At 52.6% G+C, this 14722-nt stretch overlaps 1 protein-coding gene across 1 annotated transcript; it reads right to left on the bottom strand.

The window, feature by feature from the left end:
• On the bottom strand, positions 1-6346 carry shld3 (shieldin complex subunit 3). Its single transcript, XM_072433148.1, has 4 exons — positions 5970-6346; positions 5442-5741; positions 4355-4726; positions 1-274 (listed from the first exon to the last, which is right to left on the bottom strand). Exons 1-4 carry the CDS (start codon positions 6075-6077, stop codon positions 71-73), a joined length of 984 nt encoding a protein of 327 aa, XP_072289249.1. The 5' UTR covers positions 6078-6346; the 3' UTR covers positions 1-70.
• Between the last annotated feature and the right edge of the window lie 8376 nt (positions 6347-14722).

The following is a 14722-nucleotide window of genomic DNA, read 5'->3' as shown; positions in this document are numbered from 1 at the left end:
CGTGTCCTCAGAGGCTGCAGACGTGTCCTCAGAGGCTGTAGATGTGTCCTCGGAGGCTGTAGACATGTCCTCAGAGGCTGTAGACGTGTCCCAGGCTCCTGTCCCACAGTGAGATCTTCCCCTTCAGACTCAGCTCCTCCTTCAGACTCAGGCCCACCTCCTCGGACTGGACCACGTCGCAGTAGACCCAGATCTGAGCCTGGTCCCGGTTCATGTGAGCGTTACACGAGGACGGGAGCGAGGACAGCGCGGGACGAGAGAGACGGCGCCACACCTGGACAAAAGAGGAACATGTGTTCACAGCCCACAAAGGAGTCTCAATCACAAAAGTATAATCAGAGGTAAAGTCTGTATTATATCTGAGCAAAGGGCCCCGGACCCCGTACTCCCGGAGCACCCCCCAAAGGACCCCACAAGGGACACGATCGAGAGCCTTCTCCAGATCCAAAGAACATGTGACTGTGGCAAACTCCCATGAACCCTGGCGCCCCCTGGTGGAGAGTCTAGAGCTGGCAGTGGTGGGCCTTCTCTGCCTAAACATCAGAATATAATTTTAAAATATACATATTTTCCCACAAACATTTATTAAATTATTCCCCAGAGTAAGAGTTTTACTCTTTATTTCTTCAGATCTTTTATCCAATCATATTCAGCCTCATGTGTTGGGTCTATAATCTGCCGAGGCCTTCAGACTGAACAGAGCTGGTGTTTGTAGATTAAAGTGAATGGAAATTAAAATGATGTGTCAATCAGCTTCAGAGTTGCTCTTGTGCGTCTGCAGGTGCAGCAGGTGCAGCAGGTGCAGCAGGTGCAGGTCTTTTGATTGGATCACCAATATTGAGAGGCGGGTCTTATGGGCGGGGCTCTGCAGAACCTCAGAAGAGGAAACTGGATGTGACACATCCTGTTCTACTGAGATGTTTTTTAACCCACAACGTGAAGGAGGACAATATATGGATTTGGTCGAGGAAATAATGACGACTTTGTCAAGATGAACTTTTCAAGAAAAGTTAGACATTGTAAGAAGAGGTCGTCCTGCGCCGACGCCTGTCACAGGCGGATTGTCCCACTTCAACGTTTGGACATCGAGGCGTTGAAAACGAGCGGAGAACGAGCAGAGGAGGTGAAGCAACGTGTTTAAACTGTGTTTCTGTCTAAATGTAAAGTGTCTAGAGCCATGACATCATAATGAGGTAATAATGATGTAATAAGAGGTAATAAGATGTAATAAGATGTAATAAGATGTAATATGAGACATTGAGAGCTGGTGTTCCTCCTCCTGACTCTGAGCTTCTATGGGTCAGATTCTCCTCCAGGACCTGGAATAGACCCTATGGGAGGCTGAGGAGTGTGGTCCTCTGTAGTGTGAACCCTCTGGTCCTCCTTCTTGACCAGAGGGACCACCTCCTGCTTTGACAGTCCAGAGGCTCCAGACGACCTCCTCAGTGGAGGTCAGCAGGTCTCCGCCCGCACCTTAAACAGTGTTGCACTGCTCCTCCTCCTGAGGCGCTGGACGCTTTGCCAGAATTTCTTTGTGGCCTCCCCTTCTCCTCCTCCCCTTCTCCTCCTCCCGTACTCCTCCCCCCGTAAGCCTCCTCCCCTTCTCCTCCTCATACTGTGTTATGTCTTCCAGCCTTAAAGATCAGGTGTTTTATGAATTATTCTGACATAATCAAATATATTCTTCTTGAACTTAAGTGACTCTGAACTGGAGCGTGACCTTCAGAGGTCAAACTCACCACATTTAAACTGGAGCGTGACCAGGGCCGGCCCAAGCCTTCAGGGGGCCCTAAGCGAAAACATTTTTGGGGGCCCCTCACCACGTCATCAGAATCAGTTTTATTGCCATTGTCAGTGAACAATTCACTTATGGGAACTTTCTTCAACACAAACAAAGCACCAAAACTCCAGGGCATCCGTTTGCCAGTTAGTTTATTCTCAGCACCTCACAGGGTCAAATATTGATTTAATATTGAACTTAAATCCCACAATGCAACTTGGTATTCCGCTGACATCACCTCTACTCCCTGTACAAATAACACACGTCCCAGATATGTTTTTGGGCGTATTTGTGGGCGTTAAGGGTCGACAGCCACATTGGCACATTAGTTTAAATTAATGAACAGGGGGGGTCTGGGGGCCAGAGATTTTCAGACCTTTTTTGGGTCTGCTGCATTTTAATGTGGTCCAGCCGCTAAAGTAAGAGTAAAATGTTGAGGTTGTAATGCTATAAAATGATGATGTGATGAAACTGTGCCAGGAGAAAGTGATTAAAGCCAGTTATTAATACATTAGTGTACTTAATTACTCAATACAATATTGGCTATGAAAAATAATTATGGTCAAATTGATTCATTTTAACTGAAAATGTCAAAGTAATAGTTATCCTTACTAATTTATCTTTTACAGCTCCCAACTGTTCCTTCTTGCCAAAGTGACAAAACAAGTTATATTAAATTAAACAAATGGCATAAGCATTGCTTGATTAACAATTAACACTGATAAAACAAACATGTTATTCCCAGAGAATGATCAGAACGAGAAGTGAAGGTCCAAACCTCGCTCTAGTGAAGAGACTGTGTTTCTGCAACTTTGCCACTTTTGTATAAAAATATATAGTATTATTCTATAACAGACGTAATCATAATATGTCTGGTTATTTTTCACTATCAATTTATTATAATTTATAACAAACAGTCTAATGATGCTTTTTAAATAAATTGAAATGTTTTATTGCTCTATTAAAAGTGAATTACAATATAAATGTTTGTTCTGATCAGAACATCACACACTGGACTCTGTGTGAAACAATGCTGCGATGTGATTGGCTGATGGACCTGACGTGCATAAACCTTTACGTTCCTCTTATTGCACGTTAAGAAGTAAAACAGACATCACGAGTCACGATTGATCTCACACATGGTGATGTGAGAGAGAGGGACGCAAACTCAAACCCGCTCATCTCTGAGTGAGGCTGCACAGGGGCCCGGGACAGGGGCCCGGGACAGGGGCCCGGGACAGGGGCCCGGGACAGGGGCCCGGGACAGGGGCCCGGGACAGGGGCCCGGGACAGGGGCCCGGGACAGGGGCCGCACACTGTTCACTCCAAAGTCTCATGTCAGAGGTTCTGGACGAGACGGCGCTCGTCCGGACCGGATCTCCGCCTCTTAGTGACCCGGGGCACAGACGCCCCTCACCGGCCTCACCTGCAGCTCACACTACAGGGCTGGTGTGAATGTGAAGCTCATTATCTTTCATTCAGACATATTATTGTGCGCGGGGCAGAGCTCTCGTCTCCTCCAGCCTGAGCGAACTAACGTGACAGAATCGTGTTGTTTCAAACAGCAGCATTAAACGTCTCTTTGTAAGAGAAGTTCAAAACCTGGAGAGTGTTGTTGAGTTTGCAGTTTCTTTACATCGTCAAGAAGTTTGTTTGTTTTTCGGCATCAGGAGATATATTCCTCTGGACATGAGGACCACGTTGTGTTGTGTTTATGTTTCGCTCTCGTTCTGCTCGCGCACAATGAAGTTGCTCAATCAGCGCAGGTTTGGTGTCTTAGTTGCCAGATTGTCATTACAAATAAATGCGGTTTGTGCGTTATATGTTCCCGCTGTGTGCGCTGCTGCGCTGCTACACTAGTGGCTGCGCTTGCACTTCGCATAAGACAGGTTGCCAGATTGGCCCTATTAACGCCTCGGGGCCCTACGCGGCTGCTTAGTTCGCTTATAGGCGGGGCCGGCCCTGAGCGTGACCTTCAGAGGTCAAACTCACCACATTTAAACTTTGTCAAACTCAGTGGAAAAGTTTGCCTCAGATAAAGATCCAGAAGCTTCAGCTTCTCACGAGGCTCAGGTTTCTGCTGAAGCCCAGAGGCATCATGGGAGATTTACACAGGGGCATCATGGGAGATCATGGGAGATTTACACAGGGGCATCATGGGAGATCATGGGAGATTTACACAGGGGCATCATGGGAGATCATGGGAGATTTACACAGGGGCATCATGGGAGATCATGGGAGATTTACACGCACGCACACTCTGCTCCTCCTCTCTGCTCCTCCCCTCTGCTCCTCCCCTCTGCTCCTCCTCTCTGCTCCTCTCCTCTGCTCCTCCTCTCTGCTCCTCCTCTCTGCTCCTCCCCTCTGCTCCTCCTCTCTGCTCCTCCCCTCTGCTCCTCCCCTCTGCTCCTCCCCTCTGCTCCTCCCCTCTGCTCCTCCTCTCTGCTCCTCCCCTCTGCTCCTCCCCTCTGCTCCTCTCCTCTGCTCCTCCCCTCTGCTCCTCCTCTCTGCTCCTCCTCTCAGCTCCTCCTCTCAGCTCCTCCTCTCAGCTCCTCCTCTCTGAAGACGTCTCACCTGCTCCACGTCGCTGCAGTTCTTCTCCTCGATGACCCACTTGACCCTTTGTCGCGGCTGCAGTTTGGACACGGCCAGCAGGAAGCGCCGGGACGAGCTCTGGACCCCGCCCTGGACCCCGCCCTGGACCCCGCCCTGGACCCCGCCCTGGACCCCGCCCTGGACCCTGTGCCTGAACACGGCCCAGCAGCGCTTGGACGGAGTCTCTGGTGTGGATCCTGGTCTGGGCCGGACCCGTGGACCCGGATCCTGGGGGTCCGGGTCCGGTGGGGTCTCGGGGACAAACGGAACCCTTCGGCCCGGGTCCGGACTGCGGCGCAGAGTCCTCGTGGTCTCATGTCCGTCGACGCCGAGACTCAGAACTCGGTCCTTCTGTGAGAAACAATTGGATTTGAGGTTTGAGTGCACATTTTACACCGTCCAGGATCAAGAGAGAACTCTGACCTCTGACCTCTGACCTCATTCTAGAACCATGTGTAGAGTCTAAACTACAGAGGTTCCAGTTCCTCCGTGTCACATCTGCAGGTTTAAGGTTCACATTGAACAGAGGATGGACTGAGGAGCCAAACACTGGTGAGAGGAGCTCCACAGGGCTGTGTACTTTCCCCCCTGCTCTTCTCCCTGTGACAAACTGCTGCACCTCATCGCCACGACGACACCGCACTCATCGCCACGACGACACAGCCCCCCCTCATCATCACCCCAAGTGGGAGCCACAGACAGGGACAAACAGAGATTACAGCGCCCTCTGTTGAGAAGGTGATCGGCTGCAGACTTCCATCTCTGCAGGAGGCCACTCCCCTCAGACAGGAGGCCACTCCCCTCAGACAGGAGGCCACTCCCCTCAAGCAGGAGGCCACTCCCCTCAGACAGGAGGCCACTCCCCTCAGGCAGGAGGCCACTCCCCTCAGGCAGGAGGCCACGCCCCTGTACATTTGTTCATTTTAAGACACTGAAGCAGATTTAAAGTGTTTCTCGTTTTGACTTCTAGAGGTCGTTTTATCCTTGTTCCTCTGTTTGTGAATTCAGTTCATTGACAATGGAAATAAACCTTTTCTGATTCTTTCTTCACGTCCTTTAGACTTACGGTGGTTTGAGGACTGATCCCAGAACCACGGGCCTGGTCAGGACTCCTGGACGGTCCAGCCTGGTCTGGATCCTGTGGGCTGGTCTTTCCCCTGGTCTCCTCTGGGCTCGGGTCTGGAGGATGGATGGGAGGAGCTGAGAGGATGGTGGGAGGAGCTGAGAGGATGGTGGGAGGAACTGAGAGGATGGTGGGAGGAGCTGAGAGGATGGTGGGAGGAGCTGAGAGGATGGTGGGAGGAGCTCTGGCTGGTCTCAGAGGCAGGTGACGGTCGACGATGGAGGGAAACCAGGGACTGAAAATCTGACACAGAAAAGAGAACGTTTGATTTATGTCAGAGAGAAGCTGGAGCCTCCTAATGACAGGGAGGACCACAGGGAGGACCACAGGGAGGACCACCGGGAGGACCACAGGGAGGACCACCGGGAGGACCACAGGGAGGACCACAGGGAGGACCACAGGGAGGACCACAGGGAGGACCACAGGGAGGACCACAGGGAGGACCACAGGGAGGGCATCTGACACACTCACCTGAGGAGGACGACAGGGAAACGGAGCCAGAAGCTTCTCCGTCGTCTCAATCAGAGCAGAAAGATTCTGCTCCGGTCCAGATTTATAATGAAGAACCACATCCTCCATAAGACAGGACCATCCCAGGACCAGGACCAGGACCAGGACTAGGACCGGGACCAGGACTGAGACCAGGACCGGGACCAGGACCAGGACTGAGACCAGGACCGGGACTAGAAGAGGCTCTGGACCAGGTCCAGGACCAGGACCAGGACCAGGACCAGGAGAGGCTCTGGACCAGGACTACAGGGCCCACGTCAGACTGTGAGGACAAACAGAACAGATGAAGCTAAACTAGAATCTACATTTCATTCAGAACATCTGGAATTGGACCTGGTTTAGAAGGAGAAACCAGAACTAAACCAGGTCTAAACCAGGTCTAAACCAGGTCTTAACCAGGTCTTAACCAGGTCTAAACCAGGTCTTAACCAGGTCTTAACCAGGTCTAAACCAGGTCTTAACCAGGTCTAAACCAGGTCTAAACCAGGTCTAAACCAGGACTAAACCAGGAGTAATCATTTGGAACATTCATCTCATTTGACAGAAACATTTCGCTCGAGCCTGAGGTTTGTTTTTAGCTTCTCTGCTAACAGATAACGAAGCTAACAGGCTAACGTTAGCTCAAAAACAAAACGATGATTAATCTATAAAATCCTGAATCGACGCAAACAACAATTGATAAGAGTTTAAATCTTCACCTGGATAATAATAATATAATAGATCCTTGAGCTGGAGTCGTTTGTTTTAAACTGAAAAGGAAACAGAGACATCCGGATCCGGTTTGGTGTGAGTTTCTCCAAACGCCACAGCGCCGCGCAGTGGACACGAGTGGACACTACAGCGAGTTACACTGGAACACGGATCGATATTTACAAGGATCGATATTTACAAGGATCGTGATGATAATAATAGTGTGTGTTTAATAAACCGCGTGAGATAAGAATTATTTATATGTTTTATCTCATAATCAGTGTTGCAAAAGGACGAAAGGAGAAAATATAAAACACTGTGATATTATCAGTGACAAAAGTCAATGAGTTTATTAGAATCATAAATGTGTTTCTATGAACTCCAGACTGTGGTACATCTGGTCACCAGAAGGGGGCAGCAGATACACGGGCCTCTAATGTCCCACGTTTTCACTGATTCAGAATTCTAAAAAGTGACATTTACAAGTCCAAATAATGAACAGTCAACTTCAAATGAAGAAACTAAAAAGAAAGAGAAACAAACTCAAGAAACATGAGCCAGGAGCAGTTTATATCAAGTTTAAATAAAGAATATGCACTTTCTGTGTGAAGGGCCGTTCTGAGGGCCTGAGGGCCGATCTGAGGGCCGTTCTGAGGGCCGATCTGAGGGCCGTTCCGAGGGCCGATCTGAGGGCCGTTCTGAGGGCCGTTCTGAGGGCCGATCTGAGGGCCGATCTGAGGGCCGTTCTGAGGGCCGTTCTGAGGGCCGATCTGAGGGCCGATCTGAGGGCCGTTCTGAGGGCCTGAGGGCCGATCTGAGGGCCGATCTGAGGGCCGTTCTGAGGGCCGTTCTGAGGGCCGATCTGAGGGCCGATCTGAGGGCCGATCTGAGGGCCGTTCTGAGGGCCTGAGGGCCGATCTGAGGGCCGATCTGAGGGCCGTTCTGAGGGCCTGAGGGCCGTTCTGAGGGCCTGAGGGCCGTTCTGAGGGCCGTTCTGAGGGCCGTTCTGAGGGCCGTTCTGAGGGCCGATCTGAGGGCCGATCTGAGGGCCGTTCTGAGGGCCGTTCTGAGGGCCGATCTGAGGGCCGTTCTGAGGGCCGATCTGAGGGCCGTTCTGAGGGCCTGAGGGCCGATCTGAGGGCCGATCTGAGGGCCGATCTGAGGGCCGTTCTGAGGGCCGTTCTGAGGGCCGATCTGAGGGCCGATCTGAGGGCCGATCTGAGGGCCGTTCTGAGGGCCTGAGGGCCGATCTGAGGGCCGATCTGAGGGCCGATCTGAGGGCCGTTCTGAGGGCCGTTCTGAGGGCCGATCTGAGGGCCGATCTGAGGGCCGTTCTGAGGGCCTGAGGGCCGTTCTGAGGGCCGTTCTGAGGGCCGTTCTGAGGGCCGTTCTGAGGGCCGATCTGAGGGCCGATCTGAGGGCCGTTCTGAGGGCCGTTCTGAGGGCCGTTCTGAGGGCCGTTCTGAGGGCCGTTCTGAGGGCCTGAGGGCCGATCTGAGGGCCGTTCTGAGGGCCTGAGGGCCGATCTGAGGGCCGTTCTGAGGGCCTGAGGGCCGATCTGAGGGCCGTTCTGAGGGCCGATCTGAGGGCCGTTCCGAGGGCCGATCTGAGGGCCGTTCTGAGGGCCGTTCTGAGGGCCTGAGGGCCGATCTGAGGGCCGATCTGAGGGCCGTTCTGAGGGCCTGAGGGCCGATCTGAGGGCCGTTCTGAGGGCCTGAGGGCCGATCTGAGGGCCGTTCCGAGGGCCGATCTGAGGGCCGTTCTGAGGGCCGTTCTGAGGGCCGATCTGAGGGCCGATCTGAGGGCCGTTCTGAGGGCCTGAGGGCCGATCTGAGGGCCAATCTGAGGGCCGTTCTGAGGGCCTGAGGGCCGATCTGAGGGCCGTTCTGAGGGCCTGAGGGCCGTTCTGAGGGCCGTTCTGAGGGCCGATCTGAGGGCCGATCTGAGGGCCGTTCTGAGGGCCGATCTGAGGGCCGATCTGAGGGCCGTTCTGAGGGCCTGAGGGCCGATCTGAGGGCCGTTCTGAGGGCCTGAGGGCCGATCTGAGGGCCGATCTGAGGGCCGTTCTGAGGGCCGATCTGAGGGCCGATCTGAGGGCCGTTCTGAGGGCCTGAGGGCCGATCTGAGGGCCGTTCTGAGGGCCTGAGGGCCGATCTGAGGGCCGTTCTGAGGGCCGATCTGAGGGCCGTTCTGAGGGCCTGAGGGCCGATCTGAGGGCCGTTCTGAGGGCCTGAGGGCCGATCTGAGGGCCGTTCTGAGGGCCGATCTGAGGGCCGATCTGAGGGCCGTTCTGAGGGCCTGAGGGCCGATCTGAGGGCCGATCTGAGGGCCGTTCTGAGGGCCGTTCTGAGGGCCGATCTGAGGGCCGATCTGAGGGCCGTTCTGAGGGCCGATCTGAGGGCCGATCTGAGGGCCATTCTGAGGGCCTGAGGGCCGATCTGAGGGCCGATCTGAGGGCCGTTCTGAGGGCCGTTCTGAGGGCCGATCTGAGGGCTGATCTGAGGGCCGTTCTGAGGGCCGATCTGAGGGCCGATCTGAGGGCCGTTCTGAGGGCCGATCTGAGGGCCGTTCTGAGGGCCTGAGGGCCGTTCTGAGGGCCGTTCTGAGGGCCGATCTGAGGGCCGATCTGAGGGCCGTTCTGAGGGCCTGAGGGCCGATCTGAGGGCCGTTCTGAGGGCCGATCTGAGGGCCTGAGGGCCGATCTGAGGGCCGTTCTGAGGGCCGTTCTGAGGGCCGATCTGAGGGCCGTTCTGAGGGCCGTTCTGAGGGCCTGAGGGCCGATCTGAGGGCCGATCTGAGGGCCGTTCTGAGGGCCTGAGGGCCGATCTGAGGGCCGTTCTGAGGGCCTGAGGGCCGATCTGAGGGCCGTTCCGAGGGCCGATCTGAGGGCCGTTCTGAGGGCCGTTCTGAGGGCCGATCTGAGGGCCGATCTGAGGGCCGTTCTGAGGGCCTGAGGGCCGATCTGAGGGCCGATCTGAGGGCCGTTCTGAGGGCCTGAGGGCCGATCTGAGGGCCGTTCTGAGGGCCTGAGGGCCGTTCTGAGGGCCGTTCTGAGGGCCGATCTGAGGGCCGATCTGAGGGCCGTTCTGAGGGCCGATCTGAGGGCCGATCTGAGGGCCGTTCTGAGGGCCTGAGGGCCGATCTGAGGGCCGTTCTGAGGGCCTGAGGGCCGATCTGAGGGCCGATCTGAGGGCCGTTCTGAGGGCCGATCTGAGGGCCGATCTGAGGGCCGTTCTGAGGGCCTGAGGGCCGATCTGAGGGCCGTTCTGAGGGCCTGAGGGCCGATCTGAGGGCCGTTCTGAGGGCCGATCTGAGGGCCGTTCTGAGGGCCTGAGGGCCGATCTGAGGGCCGTTCTGAGGGCCTGAGGGCCGATCTGAGGGCCGTTCTGAGGGCCGATCTGAGGGCCGATCTGAGGGCCGTTCTGAGGGCCTGAGGGCCGATCTGAGGGCCGATCTGAGGGCCGTTCTGAGGGCCGTTCTGAGGGCCGATCTGAGGGCCGATCTGAGGGCCGTTCTGAGGGCCGATCTGAGGGCCGATCTGAGGGCCATTCTGAGGGCCTGAGGGCCGATCTGAGGGCCGATCTGAGGGCCGTTCTGAGGGCCGTTCTGAGGGCCGATCTGAGGGCTGATCTGAGGGCCGTTCTGAGGGCCGATCTGAGGGCCGATCTGAGGGCCGTTCTGAGGGCCGATCTGAGGGCCGTTCTGAGGGCCGATCTGAGGGCCGTTCTGAGGGCCGTTCTGAGGGCCGTTCTGAGGGCCGATCTGAGGGCCGATCTGAGGGCCGATCTGAGGGCCGTTCTGAGGGCCGTTCTGAGGGCCTGAGGGCCGTTCTGAGGGCCGTTCTGAGGGCCGTTCTGAGGGCCGATCTGAGGGCCGTTCTGAGGGCCGTTCTGAGGGCCTGAGGGCCGTTCTGAGGGCCGTTCTGAGGGCCGATCTGAGGGCCGATCTGAGGGCCGTTCTGAGGGCCGTTCTGAGAGCCGTTCTGAGGGCCTGAGGGCCTGAGGGCCCTGCAGGTTGGAGCTGCACTTCGCGCCAACACATTTTACAATCAAATAACAAAATAAAGATAATGATGAATAAAGACAAAATGCTGTATCAACACAGCTTTGCAAATCCGGTCGTGGGCCAGATTCAATCGCTCGGAGGGCCTGATTCTGGCCCCCGGGCCCCGTGTTGAACACTTTATAGTGTTAGTTTAATAAAACACATTATTCTTGAACATTGTGTTTTTCGTGGCTGATTCTGATCGTTTAAAATCAAACTGGAGCGAAGCCTCTGTTTCTACTGAAGCCTCTGTTTCTACTGAAGCCTCTGTTTCTACTGAAGCTTCTGTTTCTACTGAAGCCTCTGTTTCTACTGAAGCCTCTGTTTCTACTGAAGCCTCTGTTTCTACTGAAGCTTCTGTTTCTACTGAAGCCTCTGTTTCTACTGAAGCCTCTGTTTCTACTGAAGCCTCTGTTTCTACTGAAGCTTCTGTTTCTACTGAAGCCTCTGTTTCTACTGAAGCCTCTGTTTCTACTGAAGCCTCTGTTTCTACTGAAGCTTCTGTTTCTACTGAAGCCTCTGTTTCTACTGAAGCCTCTGTTTCTACTGAAGCCTCTGTTTCTACTGAAGCTTCTGTTTAGCTTCTGTTTCTACTGAAGCCTCTGTTTCTACTGAAGCCTCTGTTTCTACTGAAGCCTCTGTTTCTACTGAAGCTTCTGTTTAGCTTCTGTTTCTACTGAAGCCTCTGTTTCTACTGAAGCCTCTGTTTCTACTGAAGCCTCTGTTTCTACTGAAGCCTCTGATTCTACTGAAGCTTCTGTTTCTACTGAAGCCTCTGTTTCTACTGAAGCCTCTGATTCTACTGAAGCCTCTGATTCTACTGAAGCTTCTGTTTCTACTGAAGCCTCTGTTTCTGTTGAAGCTTCTGTTCTTTCGGCCCAAACTAAAGCCTGAGTGGGACATTTGAGGCTGAAGCTCCAGCAGCCGCAGCATCAGGAGTTTGCTGAAAGTCTCACCCTATCGTGTCCCCATTTCACGCTCAGAATCAGAAAAAGTTTATTTCCATTTTCAATGAACAGGAACTTGTCTTTGTGAAACATAAAACTATGAACAAGGAGAAAACAACATTATAAAAATATAAACATGTGCTCGGGGTGGAATATAAGTACAAATACTCACGTAACTGTAATAGAGTAGCACTTGTTGCATATAATGTAGTAATAACCATGATCTTAAGTGATACAAGTGTGTACTCTTTACTGTTACTCACGTACAAGGAGCTCTGAGCTTCTGTCTCTCTGGAGTCTTTCATGTCCCATAAAGAGGACGTCCTGGGACAAAGTGAGAGACTCCACATGAAAGACATTTAGATGAATAAGAAACATTTAAGAACAAAAATAAAAACACAATCAAAGTTCAGACAAATACAAAGATTTTCTCACTTTGTGTTTTAAAATGTCTCTCAAACCCGACGTGTGAAGCGGCTTCGTCCAGCCTCAGGCACAGAGTTCACACTGTGAGTCCGACACAGGAAACAACCATTTCAGACGTTTTACTGTTGCGTTTAAGTCCAGAGAATCGTTATAATCCAAGAGGAGCATAAAAGGCCTCGACCTTTACGAGCTTCAGGGGTAAAACGAGCTTTATCACCGTAAAATGACCTTCAATGCACGAGTCACGTCTGTGGATGATGCTGGTCTGGGATGAAGCAAAAGAATCAGAGTTTCCCTGAGGAAATACCACAGCTTCAGTTCAATCTGACTTCAGCATTGACTTCAAGCTCTACTGCAGCAGGGACAAAGCCGACTGTAAAGACTCGATGACCCGTTCCAGCTGAGCACCTGTAAGTCACTGCATCATCTGTGTGAAAAAGATCATTGGCATTTAACAGATCAACACAAATATTATCAATGCAAATAGAGAATAAAAGAGGGCCTAAGACGGAGCCCTGAGGTACTCCTTTGGACACGTTTAAAAAAAAAGAAGAAGCACCTGCCAATTGAATAGAGTGATCAATTCAGCAGATCATTGACAGTTTAAGGCGGAAATGCCATGGATTTTAATCAAAAGCTGAAGATAAATCGATGAAAAGGGAAACACAATATTCTCTGATCAATCGTGCGCTAAGTCCGAGAAAAAGATCCGGAATAATGCGGCCATAGTTTAGCATCAACATCAGGCCCCATAGTTACAAAGGTAAATCATAAAACAGTGAAATGAACATTATGAACAGTAAATGTATCTTTAGATTTTGTCTTGGGAGAGAAAATGGTGATTTCATTTGAAACAAGTGTGAAGTTTGTCTTTCTGTAGAGACCGTGGCACAACCTTACTCCCACATTCCTGTCACCATGGCAACATTTAGAGGTCATCTGTAGGTCACTACAGAAGATATTATGAGAGAGGATCAACATTTCTACATTGGAAATAAAAAAACAACAATCTTAAAGAACAATGTTTAAAATTGGTCTCAATCCTGGTTCTGACCTCAGCATTTGACCATCGACCACAACATTCTACTGCAGAGGCCCCGCCCTCAGAGGCCCCGCCCTCAGAGGCCCCGCCCTCAGCGGCTCCGCCCTCAGCTGCTTTACATCCTCTTCATCTGATAGGTCCCAGTTTGTTCATGTAAACCAGAGCTCCTCCCCTTGTTCTAAAGTAACTTACGGTGGGCCTCAGGGGTCAGTACTGGGTCCAGTTCTGTTTCCTCTTTACATGCTGCCGTTAGGTCACATGATCAGGTCACATGATCAGGTCACATGATCAGGTCACATGATCAGGTCACATGATCAGACAGACTTAGAGCTCGTGTGAAGGAGATAAAAACCTGGAGGACACTTAACGATCTGCTTCTTAATCCTGAACAAACCGAGGTCATTGTGCTGGAGGTCATTGTACTGGAGGTCATTGTGCTAGAGGTCATTGTGCTGGAGGTCATTGTACTGGAGGTCATTGTACTGGAGGTCATTGTACTGGAGGTCATTGTGCTGGTGGTCATTGTGCTGGAGTTCATTGTGCTGAAGGTCATTGTGTTGGAGGTCATTGTGCTGGAGGTCATTGTGCTGGAGGTCATTGTGCTGGAGGTCATTGTACTGGAGGTCATTGTACTGGAGGTCATTGTGCTGGAGGTCATTGTGCTGGAGGTCATTGTGCTGGAGGTCATTGTACTGGAGGTCATTGTACTGGAGGTCATTGTGCTGGAGGTCATTGTACTGGAGGTCATTGTACTGGAGGTCATTGTGCTGGAGGTCATTGTACTGGTCCTAAACATGTACGAGACCCTTCATCTAAGCAGAAAGTCACACTGAAGCCTCCAGTTCTACTGTAAGAAACCTCAGAGTCCCAAAGAGGTTTAGCCGAGGAGGAGGGTCTAAGGACAGAGGGAGGGTCTAAGGACAGAGGGAGGGTCTAAGCACATAGGGAGGGTCTAAGGACAGAGGGAGGGTCTAAGGACAGAGGGAGGGTCTAAGCACATAGGGAGGGTCTAAGGACAGAGGGAGGGTCTAAGGACAGAGGGAGGGTCTAAGCACATAGGGAGGGTCTAAGGACAGAGGGAGGGTCTAAGGACAGAGGGAGGATCTAAGGACAGAGGGAGGGTCTAAGCACATAGGGAGGGTCTAAGGACATAGGGAGGGTCTAAGGACAGAGGGAGGGTCTAAGGACAGAGGGAGGGTCTAAGGACAGAGGGAGGGTCTAAGGACAGAGGGAGGATCTAAGGACAGAGGGAGGGTCTAAGGACAGAGGGAGGGTCTAAGCACATAGGGAGGGTCTAAGGACAGAGGGAGGGTCTAAGGACAGAGGGAGGGTCTAAGGACAGAGGGAGGATCTAAGGACAGAGGGAAGGTCTAAGGACAGAGGGAGGGTCTAAGGACATAGGGAGGGTCTAAGGACAGAGGGAGGGTCTAAGGACAGAGGGAGGATCTAAGGACAGAGGGAGGGTCTAAGGACAGAGGGAGGATCTAAGGACAGAGGGAGGGTCTAAGGACAGAGGGAGGGTCTAAGGACAGAAGACTCTGGGACACTGTCGTCCCTTGGTCGTT

The sequence above is a fragment of the Eucyclogobius newberryi genome, unplaced genomic scaffold, assembly GCF_026437365.1.
Source record: "Eucyclogobius newberryi isolate DKJ021-1_F unplaced genomic scaffold, fEucNew1.0.hap1 SCAF_6, whole genome shotgun sequence".
Classification (NCBI taxonomy): Eukaryota; Metazoa; Chordata; class Actinopteri; order Gobiiformes; family Gobiidae; genus Eucyclogobius; species Eucyclogobius newberryi.
Note: the sequence above shows the minus strand (reverse complement) of the source record. Positions and strands in the feature narration are given on the sequence as shown.

Bases quoted from the DNA above. Each gene is read 5' to 3' on its own strand.
- shld3 (XM_072433148.1), bottom strand. From the start codon at position 6,077: ATGGAGGATGTGGTTCTTCATTATAAATCTGGACCGGAGCAGAATCTT. The intron at 5,742-5,969 runs GTGAGTGTGTCA...TTTCTGTGTCAG, and splicing joins TTCCCTGTCGTCCTCCTCAG to ATTTTCAGTCCCTGGTTTCC. The intron at 4,727-5,441 runs GTAAGTCTAAAG...TGTTTCTCACAG, and splicing joins GGATCAGTCCTCAAACCACC to AAGGACCGAGTTCTGAGTCT.